Source organism: Dipodomys merriami, unplaced genomic scaffold, assembly GCF_024711535.1.
Source record: "Dipodomys merriami isolate MVZ:Mamm:240054 unplaced genomic scaffold, mDipMer1.0.p SCAF_2401, whole genome shotgun sequence".
Taxonomy (NCBI): domain Eukaryota; kingdom Metazoa; phylum Chordata; class Mammalia; order Rodentia; family Heteromyidae; genus Dipodomys; species Dipodomys merriami.
The window spans coordinates 37,197-52,785 of record NW_027203829.1 but is presented as its reverse complement, the minus strand read 5'-3'; the positions used below and the strand labels follow the sequence as shown (position 1 = coordinate 52,785).

The following is a 15,589-nucleotide window of genomic DNA, read 5'->3' as shown; positions in this document are numbered from 1 at the left end:
CTTCTCATGTTGCTAAGGTGTCAGGATCACATCTTTGTAAACAATCGGTTACCAGGGTAATAGGGTCATAGAAGGAAGACAAGTCATTCTAACCATCAGTGGACCATCCCTAGTCAGGAGGCAGTGTACTTTGGGAGGCTATTGCTCCAAAACAAACATCCTTTTTACCTGTTAATGAAACTGCAACTCCACTGCACCTCACCTTTGTCATTACAACAACAACAACAAAAAGAAAAAGAAAAGGGTGTTTTGGATTTTCTTGTCAGGACTGGCTTGAAACCACAATCCTCAGATTTCAACCTCCTGAGTAGTGCCAAGGTTTTTTATGAGACAATTCTCTCAAATTAACCACCAAGAAAGAAGCAAAAAGGAATAAAGTCCAGGACTTGAGCTGAGGCTCAACTGGAAGATCATGGACAGCACCCATGCCCTGATTTCAAACCTATGACCAGCACATCATCATCATCATCATCATCATCATCATCATCATCATGTGAATAAAAAGACTGTAAGAGCCTATTAAGAATATTAAAATTGAGGGCTGGGATGGTGGCTCAGTGGTAGAGCTCTTGCCTTGCATGCATGAGGCCCTGGGTTTGATTCCTCAGCACCATATAGCAAAAAAGAAAAAAGCCGGAAGTGGCGCTGTGGCTCAAGTGGTACAGCACTAGCCTTGAGCTGAAGAGCTGAGGGATAGCGCCCAGGCCCAGAGTTCAAGCCCCATGACCAACCAAAAAAAAAATATTAAAATTGAGTGAGCCAGGCACTTTTTGGTGGCTGACATGTAATGCCAGTTAGGAGCATGAAATCTCAGGATGGTGGTTAAAAGCCCACCTGGGCAGGAAATTCCATGAGGCTCTGATCTCCAACTAACCAGCAAAAATGCCAGAAGTAGAGCTGTGGATCAAGTGGTAAAGCAACAGCCTTGAATGAAAAAGCAAAATAACAGTGACCAGGCCCAGGTAGGACTACTACTAATTAATCAATTAAATACAAATACACAAATAAAAATCAGAGTGGAAGATGAGCACAAAAGCCAAGAGAATTGCTGGTTTATACCTGGAGCTCAAGCTACACAAAAGACAGAACTTGAAGATCTGGGTTCCAAGGCAACCCAGGCAGAAAAGTCCCTTAGGAATTTGTGAGTATGTATCAGGTGTGGGTGTTGAACCCAGGGGTTGAAATAGAATTTTTTTTTCTTAAAGGTAGCATTCTGCCACTTCCTTTCTTTGGGGGATGAAATGGAGATAAGTTTTATGGACTTACCTGCCTGGGCTTTCAACCCCAATCCTCAGATTTCAGGTGCTGATACAGTACTCTTATCTTCTATGAGATTTTTATCTTCCATGAACTGCCAAAAAAGTAAAAGAAGCCAGAAGTTGATCTGTGTGGCTCAAGCCACAGAGACTGCTTGCTTTGAGGGAAAATGAACAACAAAATCCCTCATACACAGTGGCCCTGCCCTGGTTTCAAACCCAGGAAGTGACCAGGCCCTATGTTCAAGCCCTAGGACCACCACCACCAGCAACAAAAGAATGACTCAGGGACAAGGACTAGGCCCTGAATACAAAGCCTAGAAACAGCATTAAAAATAAAAGAAAAACAAATTCAGAGACTGTGGCTAGGCTCCAGAGTTCAAGGGTCTAGAACCAGCACCAGGACGGACACACACACACACACACACACACACACACACACACACACACACATACACACACACACACACACACAAAGAAGAAGAAGAAGAGAGAAGTCAATGAAATATTTTTAAGTAGTGGCTCATGCCTATAATCCTAGCTACTGTGGAAGCTGAAATTTTAGGATTGTGGTTCATAGTCAACATGGGCAGGAAGCTCCATGACACTTGGTTTTATGTGTGCTAGTCCTGGGGCCTGAACTTGTGCTGTTTTGCACAAGACTAGAACTATTCTACTTCCAAGCTCTTGGTGATTAATTGGAGATGAGAGTCTCAACAACTTTCCTGCCCTGGCTGGCTTTGAACCACCATCCTCTGATTTTAGAGCCTGGCTAATGTCCCTGTCTTCCCATGAGAATCTTTCTTTTTTTGGGGTTGGTCATGGGGCTTGAACTCGGCCTGCACACTGTCCCTAAGCTCTTCAGCTCAAGGCTAGTGCTCTACCACTTGAGCCACAGGGCCACTTCTGGTTTTCTGGTGATTTAGTGGAGATAATTGTCTCATGGACTTTCCTTCCCAGTCTGGCTTTGAACTGCAATCCTCAGATCTCACCCTCCTGAGTAGCTAGGATTACAGGCGTAAGCCACTGGCACTCAGCTTTTTTTTTCTTTTCTTTTTTCTGTTTTATGGGTTGTGGGGCCTGAACTCCAGCTCTGGATGGTGTCCCTTAGCTCTTCAGCTCAAGGCAAGCACTTTACCACTGAGCCATTTCCCAGCTCCTCCATAAGAAACTTATCCCTTATGAATCACCAAATTTGTTTTACAAAGCCAGATGTTAAAATGTGGCTTAAGTTTTAGAGCCTGCCAGCCTTGCTCAGGACATGGGAGAGACTCCAGCACAGTGACCTTGCCCTGATTTCAGGTTTAGGAACAGTCACCACTTCCTGTGTTCCAGCCCTAGGACCAGAACCAAATAAATAAATAACTCCCCCATTTTCACTGTATTTGATGTTGGCGTAATTTGTGAAGGTGAAGGGAAAAAACAAATTGTTTAAATAGGGATACAGCTAGACCTATTGCAACAATGAGATGTACAAGAAATTATTTCAAAAAATGAACTTTACAACTTTTGCCTGGTGGGGGTGGTAGAGAACATTATATAAACAAAGCCATTCATGCAGCTGTTGCTCAAGCTGTTAAAGTATGCTAGCCTTGAGAACAAACAATACAAAAAATGCTTCATTCACAGTGGCCCTGCCCTGACTTCAAGCCTCAGAAGAGTGGCCATGTCATGAGTTGAAGCCCTAGCAACAAAAATGAAAATAAATAAATAAATAAAGCCAGAACTTTATCTGTGGCTCAAGCCATAGAGACTGCTAGTCTTGAGAAAGAAAAGGGAAAAACCTCAGACACAGTGGCTCTGCCCTGATTTTATGACTAGCAAAAGTTCAGGCCCTATGTTCAAGCCCTTGGACCAGCAATGAAGAAAAAAAAATACAGCAACAACAAAAACTCGGCAAAAATGCCCAAGTCCTGAGTACAAGCCATAAGAGCATCACCTAAAATAAATGCAGAAAGAAAGAAAAATACATAAAGAGCCACAATTTGAACTGTCTTGAGGTGGGAAGCCTACTAGTCTTGAGAAAAAATTAGGAATAATGACCAGGCCTGGAGTTCAAGTACTATAAAAAGCTCAAAAAAAAAGAATCTGTTGGGAGCCAAAAGGAGTCTCTCAACATGAAGATAGGCTTGACTATCTCACTGGAACATCTTGTGGCTGAGTTTACAGAACCACTCTCAGAAATCCGACCCTTTCATCCTGCCTTATGCAAATATCCTGCAGCTGCTAATGACCACCCTTTCACCCTGCCCTACGCAAACATCCTGCAGCTGCTATGGCCAATGAAAAAGCTTCCTTAATGGCCAATTTAAAAGCTTCCTTATTCCAAGCATATAAATACCCCTGTGTGAAAAATAAAAATTTGCAGCTTGATCAGAATCCCTGTCTTGCTGTCATTCTTCATGTCTCTTGTCCCTTCATTCCTTCTCGTTTAGGTTCATCGCCCTCGTTGACATCCTGCAGGTTGGGACAAAAATCCACAAAAAAACTTCAAAACAAAAACCCAGAAAGAGTGGCCAGCCCTAATAATAAGCTGGATGACCCAAACTTGTGAAAAAGAGAAAAAGAATAATAAATTAAGTGAAAAGAAGGACAAAAATATTAGAGCCAATTCAAGATTTTAAAAATATGGTTCACACCTATAATCCTACCTCCTCAAATAGCTGAAATCTGAGCATTTGTGGTTTGAATCCAGCCTGGGCAGGAAAGTAAATGAGAATTCTTTTCATTTATGCTGCTCCTGGGCTAAAACTTGAGTTTTACTCAAGGGTAGAGCTCTACTGCTTCCTACCTGTTGCTGGTTAATTGGTGAAAAACGTCTCATTGATTTTCATGCCTAGGATGGCTTTGAACCTTGGCTCTCAACTTTCTTTTTTTTTTCTTTCTTTTTTTCTTTTATTTTATTTTTATTTTTTGTGAGCACACTGTACAGAGGGGTTACAATTACATGGGCAGGTTAATGCGTACATTTCTTATCAAGCATTGCAGCCTCCTCTTTGTTTACATTACACATCCCTTCCCAGCCTCCCCCCGCAACCGCCCACCCAATCCTCCCGGCTTGCCCCCCCACCAACATTGTAAAGCTCATTTTCCACATGACAACTTGTACTTCTCATTGTTGCAACAGGTCTACCTGTATCCTTAAACGACTTGTTTTTTCCCATCTCCTACACAAGTTATACTGACATCAAATATAGTGAAAGCAGGGTTATACTGTGGGGGAGGGACATACAAAGCTACAAAGAGATAATCTTATAAATGCGTTAGAAACAAATGCATGAAAGGAAAAAAACATTAAAATACATATCTAAGGATTCATTTTCATAACATCACATTATCTGACCTATTCCGCTTGACTCATATATATATACTAGATATTGCAAATAAGGGAAACCATGGGACCTATGTTTCTTTGGGCCTGGCTTACTTCACTTAATATAATGTTTTCCACGTTTTTCCATTTCCTAACAAATGGGGCAATGTCATCTTTCTGATGGAGGCATAGAATTCCATTGTGTATATATACCACATTTTCTTGATCCATTCATCTACTGAGGGGCATCTGGGTTGGTTCCATATCTTAGCTATGGTAAATAATGCTGCAATAAACATAGTTGTGCTGGTAGCTTTAGTGTGGTCTTGTTTGTAAACATTTGGGTAAATGCCCAAAAATGGGATTGCTGGGTCATAGGGGAGTTCTATCTGAAGTCTTTTGAGGAACCTCCATACTGCTTTCCAAAGTGGTTGAACAAGTTTACATTCCCACCAACAATGAAGTAAGGTTCCTTTCTGTCCACATCCCCTCCAGCATCTGTTGTTGTTAGAGTTCTTGATTTTTGCCATTCTAACTGGAGTGAGGTGGTATCTCAATGTTGTTTTGGTTTGCAATTCTTTTATGGCTAGGGAGGCTGAGCATTTCTTCATGTGTCTGTTGGCCATCCTTCTTTCTTCTTCAGAGAAGTTTCTCTTTAAGTCTTTAGCCCACTTGTTTATTGGGCAGTTTTTTCTTTGCAGATTTGTTGTTGGGGGATTTAATTTTTTGAGTTCCAAGTATATTTTAGATATGAGACCCTTGTCTGTTCAATGGCTAGTGAAGATCTTCTCCCAATCCGTGGGCTTTCTATTGATCTTGCTAGCTATGTCCTTTGCCATGCAGAAGCTCTGCAATTTCATGCAATCCCATTTGTCCCACCTTTCTTTGATTTGTTGTGTTTCCGGGTCTCTATTCAGAAAATTTCGGCCTGAGCCAAGGAGACCTAGGGTTTCTCCTATTCCATCCTGTAATGTTTTCAAAGTGTCTGCTTTGACTTCGAGGTCTTTGACCCATTTGGAGTTGATTCTGGTGCAAGGTGATATATAAGGATCTAGCTTTAGTTTTCTACAAGTAGTTAACCAATTTTACCAGCACCATTTACTGAAGAGGCTGTCGTTCTTCCATTCTATTGTTTTAGCTTCCTTATCGAAGATTAGATGGCTATAGGTCTGTAGGTTCATTTCTGGGATTTCAATTCTATTCCATTGGTCCTGATGTCTGTTCTTATGCCAATACCAAGCTGTCTGGATAGTCATCTTGGCTTCCGGTAGTACTTTTTTCCTTTCTGTATTTTTTGACAGTTGTGGGGCTTGAACTCAGGACTTGTGTGCTGTCCCTGGGCCTCTTGTACTCAAGCCTTGTGCTCTACCATTTGTGCCATAGCACCACTTCTGGGTTTTGAGTGGTTAATTGGACATAAGAGTCTCACAAGGACTTTTCTGTCTGGGCTGGCTTCCAACTGAGGTCCTCAGATCTCAGCCTCCTGAGTAGTTACAGCCATAGGACACTTATCTCACTTGTTAGGTTTTAAAAAAAGAGATAGCCTAGTAAGAACAGCACCATGCACGTGCTATTCAGGTAAGGGATAGTAGACCTGCTGGGACCAGGCAAGGTTGGAACTCCACATGGCTGGGAAAGGCCTTGGAATGAGAGAGAGCTGGGAAAGAGAGGAAAGAGAGAGGAAAGAGCTAGAAAAGAGCAGAGAGAGCAGAGAGAGAGCAGAGAGAGAGTGTCTGGGCCTGGGCTAGGCCTTATCTAGGGTACGGGCAGAGAAAGGTGTGGCCACATCAAATTCAGATATGACCTCAGTGGATGCAAATGTGACTTCTTCCAGGTGTTCCAGTTGCCTAGGTAATGCAGTTACTGGGTGGAGACTTTGCTGTGAGGAGGGTGGAGTCTGCTCGCCATCCAGGAGCAGACCTTACAATATTAACCAACAACAACAACAAAAAAAAAATCAAATGAGGTTTAGAGATATCAGTGGCAAGCACACTGACAGTTCAAAGAAGTAAACAGAGAGCCATCTTTAAAAGCACTAATATTTGGAAAATTTTCATCTGGCAGCTCTCAAACATGCTAGTCTCAGGACCTCTTAATACTCTTAAATTTTGAGAGCTCCCAAAGAGCTAATTAAAAAGGTAAGGTGGCTCAGTGGTAGAGTGCTTGCCTTGCATACATGAGGTCCTGGGTTCGATTCCTCGGCACCACATAAGTAGAAAAAGCCAGAGGTGGCACTGTGGCTCAAGTGATAGAGCGCTAGCCTTGAGCTGAAGAGCTGAGGGACAGTGCCCAGACCCAGAGTTTAGGCCCCACAACCGACAAAAAAAAATGTTAGTAGAGCCAGGAACTGGTGGCTGTCACCAGTAATCCTAGCTACACACTCAGGAGACTGAGATCTATAGATTGCTATTAAAAGCTAGCTGGAGCAGGAAAGTCAATGAGATTCTTATCTCCAATAAACTACTTAGAAAACAAAACAAAACAAAACAAAAAAAACCCAGAAGTAAAACTATAACTCAAGTGGTAGACTACAGCTCAGGATCAATGCCTAAGTGCTGAATTCAAGCCCCAGGACTGGCACAAAAATAAATAAATTAAATAAAAAATAGGGGATACACATGCATTTGCATGTGCACGCACACACACACACGAGAGAAACAGACAGATATGTTAAAAAGTAGAACTCAGCTAATGAGCAAAGCATCAGGTATTGAGTCCTAGTTTCACAACCCAAACAAAAGAAAATTTAGAACTCAAGTGCTTATGGTAGTTTTGTAAACTTAAGAACAAAAACACTGGGGATGGGAAGGTGGCTTAGTGGTAGAGTGTCTTGTATGCATGAGGCCTTGAGTTCAATTACTGAGCACCACATAAGCAGAAAAAGTTGTAAGTGGTGCTGTGGCTCAAGTGGTAGGATACTAGCACTGAGCTAAAGAGCTGAGGGTCAGCACCCAAGCCCAAAGTTTACTCCATACAACTCACCAAAAAGAAAAAAAAAGAAAGAAAAGAAACACTACTTATTAATATACACTTATTGAAAAAAAACTGTATTTTCCAAAAAAGGTAAAATTTCAGCAGAATAGTCCCATTGTTTTACATCTTTAATAAATCTCTTCATCCTTTAGCCTAATGAAAGACACCTGTATTCTCTCATCTGCTTTTATACTGTCTGTTGGGTTATGTTGTTTCAAGTATATGCAGAAAATCTACCTTACAAAGTCACTTAGTTAGAAAAGGAAGAAGTATTTTAGTTGCCTTCTCAGATTATCAATAAAGCTAATGCTGGCATACTCCTTAATATTACACTAAAACTCAACTAGTGGTCATCTCTTAAAATTTAGTTGTAATGAGATACATAGCAATGAGCCTGAAGCTATACCATAAGATTTTCTGCTTGGATGTATTAAATTAAAATCAGTTAGTCTTTTCTTTTCTTTTGCCTGTACATGATTTGCTAACATCACACATTAAATAATGGGAAAATACTCACACTGAGTCACACAAATCTTCCAAATGCTGACCAACTGTCCTGAAATCAATGAATATAGCTGTTATTATCAACACAGATTTCATCAGCATAGTCTGTAAACAGCACTGGGAAGCTACAAAGCTCAACAGAGCAATAAATACATTCTACAAAATTGAAACTTAGTTTCAATGTGTATCATGACTCATACATCGTTGCTTTTCTCGTGGTAAAGGCTCATTTCATTCACTTTTAAGAAATGTTCACCAAATAAAATTCTAGTCTCTATGACCACTTGTATACTTCAGAGTGAAAATGTCATTCCATGGCAAAGTAAATAGTTCATTTAAACACTACAAATGGGCTAGGCACTGGTGGCTCATGCTTGTAATCCTAGCTACTCAGGAAATTAAGATCTAAGGATCATGGTTCAAAGCCAGCCCAGGCAGAAAAGTCTGTGAGATTCTTATCTCCAATGAACTATTCAGAAGAAGCCAGAAGTGGTGCAGTGGTTCAAGTGGTAGAGCACTACCCATGAGCAAAAAAGCTTAGGGCAACATCCAAGCCCTGAGTTCAAGTCCTAGGACCAGCTTAAAAAAATAAGACAAAACTGAATTCATTGGATTCCACTTTCTTAAAATAGCCAATTAGCAGATAATATGTCTTAGAAATATATCTAATTAAATGTTAAAATAAAACAACCTTAAGATTCATTTGTCCAGAAATTACATTTTATACTAACTGCCACATTACCTAATTACTATAAAAAATGAGCAGCTTCAACATTCATATTTTCTAAGAGATACAGGCTTTAAATTGTGGAGGCAGGGAGGGGGAAGATTGTCACTCATGTTTTAGGTACTACCACCTTTTCTGCCTCAATTCAAGATGGGATTAAGGATCCCACAAGTCACAAGGCACAGATGAAGTATCCAGAGATATAAAGAAACATCAGCCAAACTGAGGACAAACTCTGTAATCACTGGCAGGGGTGTATGAACAATATCAGTATGAGGGATGCTAAGAGGAGTCTGACAGGGAACAAAAAAAGAAGACATAAGCAAGAGGCTGACGTGTCTGAACACCTAGATGGGGGAAAGTTGCAAAAAGAATTCTACATGAAAATTCTCACTGCAAAAAAGAGAGAGATGCAGGGTGCCAGTGGCTATCCTTGTCAGACTGCTACTCAGGCAGCTGAGATCTCGGGATCACAGTTGGAAGCCAGCCTAGGAAGAAAACTCCATGAGACTCCTATCTCTAATCACAAAAAATAAGCTGGAAGTAGAGGTGTGGCTCAAGTCCTTAAAGGTCTAACTTTAAGCAAAGAAGGTCAGGGACAGCAAGCAGACCTTGAGTTCAAGCCCCAGGACCAGCACAGGCATTGTGCGTGCACACACACAAACACACAAATTACTCTAGTAATAATAAATAATCTAGTAATAATATTAATAATAATAATAAATACCCTAGTAATAATAAATACTCTAGTAATAATAAATACATTGCATCTTCCCACTCCGATTCTGAATTTTCATATTACCTTTTTTCTCTTCTTCCTCTTCCTCATAAAATTCTGCTAGGGAAAATGCTTCTGAGTTGTTCTAATTCAAATATTAGAGCCTCTAATTCTTCTCCACTCAGAGAATTAAGGAAAGATTTCACCTGAATGAAAATAATAAAATATTGTGTAAATATTAATGAAAAAAATCTCATAAGGAGAAAAGACTGAAGAGCTCATGCCAGCACAGCTCTGTGTGTGTGTGTGTGTGTGTGTGTGTGTGTGTGTGTGTGTGTGTGTTTGTGTTGGTCCTAGGGCTTGAACTCAAGGCCTGGGGGCGTAGCTTTTGTGCTCAAGTCTAGCACTGCATTATTTGAACCACAGCACAACTTCCAGCTTTTTGGTGGTTAATTGGAGATAAAAGTCTCACAGACACTCTTATCTGAGCTGGCTTCCCACCATAATCATCAGATTTCATTCTCCTAAATAGCTAGGATTGCAGTACCCAGTAGTAATTTTTTTTTTTTTCAGATCCTGGAGCTTGACCCGGGAGCTATCCCTGAGGCTCTTTGTTCTCAAGGATAGCGGATATACACTTGGAGCTACAGCACTACTTCCAGCTTTCTGAGTTGTTTATCAAAAATAACCTGTCTGGTGTGGCTTTCAATTAACCTCAGATCTCAGCCTCCTGAGCTAGGATTAGAGCCAGAACTAATTTTTTTAATAACCGTAACACTAAAGGGTAGATATTATTGGAAACTAGACAGAATTTGTATTTCCAAAAGTAATATAGGCCAAAAGATAAATGAAAATTATCAGTGCTTAAGCATGACTTCGAAGCCCAGGCAGGAAAAGCCATGAAACTCTTATCTCCAATAAACCACCAGAATAAATACTGAAAGTGTTGCTGTGGCTCAAGTGGTAAGTGCCTGCCTTGGGCTGAAGAGCTGAGGCACAGCACTCAGGGCCAGAGTATAAGCCCCAAGACCAACGAAGAAGAAGGAGAAGAAGGAGAAGAAGGAGAAGAAGGAGAGGGAGAAGAAGGAGAAGGAGGAGGAGGAGGAGGAGGAGGAGGAGGAGGAGGAGGAGGAGGAGGAGGAGGAGGAGGAGGAGGAGGAGGAGGAGGAGGAGAAGGAGGAGAAGGAGGAGAAGGAGGAGAAGGAGGAGAAGGAGAAGAAGGAGAAGAAGGAGAAGGAGAAGAAGAAGGAGAAGGAGGAGAAGAAGGAGAAGAAGGAGAAGAAGGAGAAGAAGGAGAAGGAGAAGAAGGAGGAGAAGAAGAAGAAGGAGAAGAAGAAGGAGAAGGAGAAGGAGAAGGAGAAGGAGAAGGAGAAGGAGAAGGAGAAGGAGGAGAAGGAGAAGGAGGAGAAGGAGAAGGAGAAGGAGAAGGAGAAGAAGGAGAAGGAGAAGAAGGAGAAGAAGGAGAAGAAGGAGAAGGAGAAGAAGAAGAAGAAGAAGAAGAAGAAGAAGAAGAAGAAGAAGAAGAAGAAGAAGAAGAAGAAGAAGAAGAAGAAGAAGAAGAAGAAGAAGAAGAAGAAGAAGAAAGATTGTCTTAGATTATCAGAGGAGATGAACTAACAGGAAATTATATACAAATTAGCAGCTATAACAGGCTTTTTGACACCTAAAAACCCATGACACTGGAGAAAAAACAGAAAATGAAAGACTAAAGTGAAAGAAAAGGATATCTTATACTAAGACCTCTGTTCTTTTTCTTTTTGCTTATGTGGTGCTGAGGAATCGAACCCAGGGCCTCAGGCATGCAAGGCAAGCGCTCTACCGCTGAGCCACCTTCCCAGCCCTGTTCTTTTTCTATAATTTTAAGAGAAATATTTGACTTATTCACTATTTCTAACAATTAAACAGTAGGGGATATTTTTCTTCTATTATAATATTTCCAGCAACCCACATCTCCTTCAGAGACACATTTCATCTTCCAAATATACAAAGTGAAAAGAAACCATGCAACGTTTTTTCTTTGAAGACTCTTTTCAGCTGGGAGTTTGGGATTGGAATTACCTTTATTTCACTTTCTTGGGAAAGCATCGCCAGAACTTCTAGATGTTCTTGAAGTTCATCAAAGGGTAGCTCACAATGAGTTTTCTTGTCTATTTCCATGGCTACCTCATTGGAGGTGTTAGCTCTTCTTTTTCCTTGGCCTCTTACTGTAAAACCTAAAAAGAGATGGAAGCATAGATGCAGCAAATAATAAGAGCTCAAGGGAAAGTTTTTAAGAGTGGAAAGAAGCAAAGCTAAGTTCTAGTATAAGTTCTAGTATAAAGTACTACCCTTCATTCAGCAAGTCAAATTCACTAAGGATCAGGAGCTGCATAGAAATAAAAAAGAAGCTAAACAAAATTTGATGCTAGACAGCAGCACCTAAGGAGCCACATGCATTTCCAAAAGTGGTTTCAACAGTAACCTAATAAGTAATCTTGACAGTGCTCAGGATTTTGTACTGCACTGACAGAGGCGACTGCAGAAAGAAAAGAGCTGGCTGTTTGTCTAAGCATTAGACAAACCCATAAAAAAAATCCAGCCCATAAAAAATGCCTTAATTTTATAATGCATTGATAATTCTTTACAAGAAAACACACTAACAAAGTCCCAAGGTAACAAAGGGAAAAATTCAAATTAAAAAAAAAAAAACACACAAACAACAGAAAACAGCAATCAAACCAGTAAAGGTAACAGTACCTGAGACAGTGCAGAATTCCGGTTCATCAAACCCTTAGTCATTTTAAATACAGGATCCCGTTCTGCTATTACATCCATTGTCTTCTTCCCAATGAATTCTAAGGCATCTAAACCCCCGCTAATAATGTCCTTTCCCTAGATAGCAACATCAATGTCATTACTACTATACTGGGAAAATACATTTGCATATATTGTGGGGGGTTTGTGGCAGTCCAGGGACTTAAAACTCAGGGCCTAGGTGATGTCTATGAGCTGTTTTCCTCAAGGATAGTACTCTACCACTTGGGGAACAGCTCCACTTCCTACTTTGTTTGCTGGTTCATTAGAGAGAAGAGTCTTGCAGATTTTCCTGCCTGGGCTGTCTTTGAACCACAACCCCAGGTCTCAACTTCCTGAAGAGCTAGGTTTACAAGCATGAACCACCAGTGCCCAACCATTTATATGTTTCAATTCTTTAAGAGTGACTTACAATACTAAGTACTGGGAAGAATGTGGAACAGCAAGGGAAATAAATACACACCGCATGTGGAACCATAGTAGGTTCTCCTCTTTGGAAAACTGGCCAGTATCTACTATGCTACATATGTGTAGTGGTTCATCAGAAGACAGCTTAATTGTACAGTGCTTGCCTAGCATGCATGAATCCCTGAGAACAATTCCTCAGTACAACAGGAAATAGCACTGTGACTCAAGTGGTAGAGTGATAGCCTTGAGCAAAAGAAGCTCAGGGACAGTGCCTGGGCCCTGAGTTCAAGCCCCAGTATTGGCCAAAAAAAAGACATAAACAAAAATATTCAGAGCAGCCGTATTTGTGATAGCTACAACACGGAAACTATTTCACTGTGGGATAAATAAAATATAACATAGTGACAAAATGGAATACCACATCCAAAATACAACATGGTCAAATAATACAAAAATGTTGTGGAAGAAGCTAGATACAAAATGTACTATAAGTATGTAAAGTATAAAAGCAAACAAAATTAATCTAAGATAAAAGTCAGGACTATAGTTATCTTCCTAGAAGGGGCATACAGTCTCTTAAAGATTCTGAACAATGCTGGGCGCTGGTGGCTCACACCTGTAATCCTAGCTACTCAGGAGGCCGAGATCTGAGGATCGCGGTTCAAAGCCAGCCCAGGCAGGAAAGACCGATAGACTCCTATCTCCAATAAACCACGAGAAAACCGGAAGTGGCGCTGTACCTCAAGTGGTAGAGCGCTCGCCTTGAGCTGAAGAGCTGAGGGACAAAGCCCAGGCCTAGAGTTCAAGCCCCATGACCGACAAAAAAAAAAAAAAAAAAAAAAAGATTCTGAACAAGTTCACATTATGAAAATTCACTGTTTTAATTTTCAGTATGAAAATTAAGAAAAAATATAAAGCATAAAGCTAAAGTATAACCAAATATTGTAGTGTAGTGCATGCCTATAATGCCAATACTCTAGAGACTAAGATATGAGTATTGTGAGTCTGAGGCGAGCCTAAGCTACATTCATATCCATTCAAGGATGCTCGGGCTACAGAGTGAAAAGAATAAAAAGAGAATCCAAAGACACAGTGTATGCCTATAATCACAGCTGCTTACAAAGTAGAGGCAGAATTGTAGTCCAAAGCCAGCACAAGCAAAACCGATGATCAGAACCAAAAACAAACTAGCTATTTCTGCTTTCTAGTTGCCATCGTATGATTGATTCTGCTTTGCCATGCCCTCCCTGCCATTTTGAACTGACATCTCTGAGAATATAGAGCAAAATAATAACTACTCCCTGTAGATAGATAGATGGATAGATAGATAGATAGATAGATAGATAGATAGACAGACAGACAGACAGACAGACAGACAGACAGACAGACAGACAGACAGACAGACAGACAGATAGATAGATAGATAGATAGATAGATAGATAGATAGATAGATAGATAGATAGATAGATAGACAGACAGACAGATAGATAGACAGGTAAATAGGTAGATAGATAGAGGCATGCAGAAGAAAGGACTAAGGATGTGGCTCAAGTGGTACTTCATATTGCCAAAAGAAAGAAAGAAAGGTTCCAATAGCCAGGCAATGGTGGTCTGCTGACTCGTGCCTGCAATCTTAGCTTCTCAGCTACTCTGAAGACTGAGAGCTGAAGATCATATTCGAAGCCACCCAGACAGGAAAGTCCATGAGATTCTTATTTTCAAATGACTTCTCAAAAAATTTAGGAAATAGTGCTGTGGCTCAAGTGGTAGAGTGCTAGCCTTAAGTACAGAAAGGGTCAGGGACAACACTCAAATCCTGAGTTCAAGCCCCAGGACTGGCAAAAGAAAAAAAAATATTGATCTGCACATAGTAAACATTTTTCTAAACAAGGGGAAACTATAGTCAGAAACAGATCAATGGTTGGCAAATGCTGTGAACAGACAGAAAGGTGTGGCTACAAACTGGCATGAAGGAACTCCCTCAGATAATGAAAATATTCTTATATCTCAGTGAGCCATACAAATACAGAAAATATTCTGTATCTGTGCATCACAATATACTGTGATTATACAGTATTAACATAACCATTATTTCTCAACACAAAGGCATATTGCAGAAAAAAAGTTTTACTGTATGAAAATTATAGCTCAACTTTGTCCTAAAAGACTATGCTGATTCTTAGTATGGGAATCAATATACATTACAAAGATGAGTATGTTTCAAGAATAATTAGTTCTGTTTACCTTTAAAAATCTTATACTAGATCAACTAGTACACCAAGTAATTTAACTATATTATATCAAACACTCTATTATGGAGAGAACTTTTGCTTTCAAGTTCTACACTTGCCTTCCTATACAGCAACTAGAAAACCAGACAAAATAGAAGAAAGAACTATTTTTAGATACTACACAAAAAGACAAAAAAAAACCACTTTGGTCCAGGAGAAAAGAGAAACAAAGTCAACCCCACAGCTGGGCTTTCTGCCTAGAGAAAAGTTCCAAACCCCAACACACAGAGGAGAACCTACAGACAACAGAACACTCACAGGCAATGTAAGTCAGGGATAAAGTCTGGTATCAGGTAAGGCTGAAGCAGCTACCACTTTAAAGTCAAAAAACTTCAGAGGATACAGCTATATAAGTAAAATTTTCCAAGAATCTACAGATGTGCTGATTTGTCTTTATCTGAGTAATACACTGTTCAAACACTAGGTAACGTCACACAGTTGGGAGAAGAACTAGCATAAGTAGTAAGCAACACAATCCCCATAGCTCAAGCTATGCTGAAACATCTGGTTTTTAAACAACCAAAGTGAACAGATTTCACTGAAAACCTGAGGAATAAGAGTGAATTCAGAGGAATCAGGGCGCAGCAGTAAAGATAAACTAGTCCT

At 40.3% G+C, this 15,589-nt stretch overlaps 1 protein-coding gene across 12 annotated transcripts in view; it reads right to left on the bottom strand.

Moving 5' to 3' along the window:
• Window positions 1-1,229: 1,229 nt before the first annotated feature.
• LOC138835910 (protein FAM114A2-like) overlaps window positions 1,230-15,589 on the bottom strand; it is a 47,618-nt gene continuing 33,258 nt past the window's right edge. For 8 of the 12 annotated variants that reach the window (XR_011374780.1, XR_011374784.1, XR_011374782.1 and 5 more), the window contains 4 exons: window positions 11,550-11,704; window positions 9,576-9,697; window positions 8,060-8,098; window positions 1,230-1,351 (listed from right to left, as the gene is read on the bottom strand). Coding sequence is in view for 1 of the 12 variants with exons in the window: in XM_070034491.1 (XP_069890592.1) it covers window positions 11,693-11,704; window positions 12,228-12,362 (147 nt within the window). In the remaining 11 variants the exon portion in view is untranslated. Of the gene's footprint in view, window positions 1,352-3,597; window positions 3,714-8,059; window positions 8,099-9,575; window positions 9,698-11,549; window positions 11,705-12,227; window positions 12,363-15,589 lie in introns of all 12 variants that reach the window. The other 4 variants (XR_011374781.1, XM_070034491.1, XR_011374789.1 and 1 more) reach the window with 4 other exon arrangements.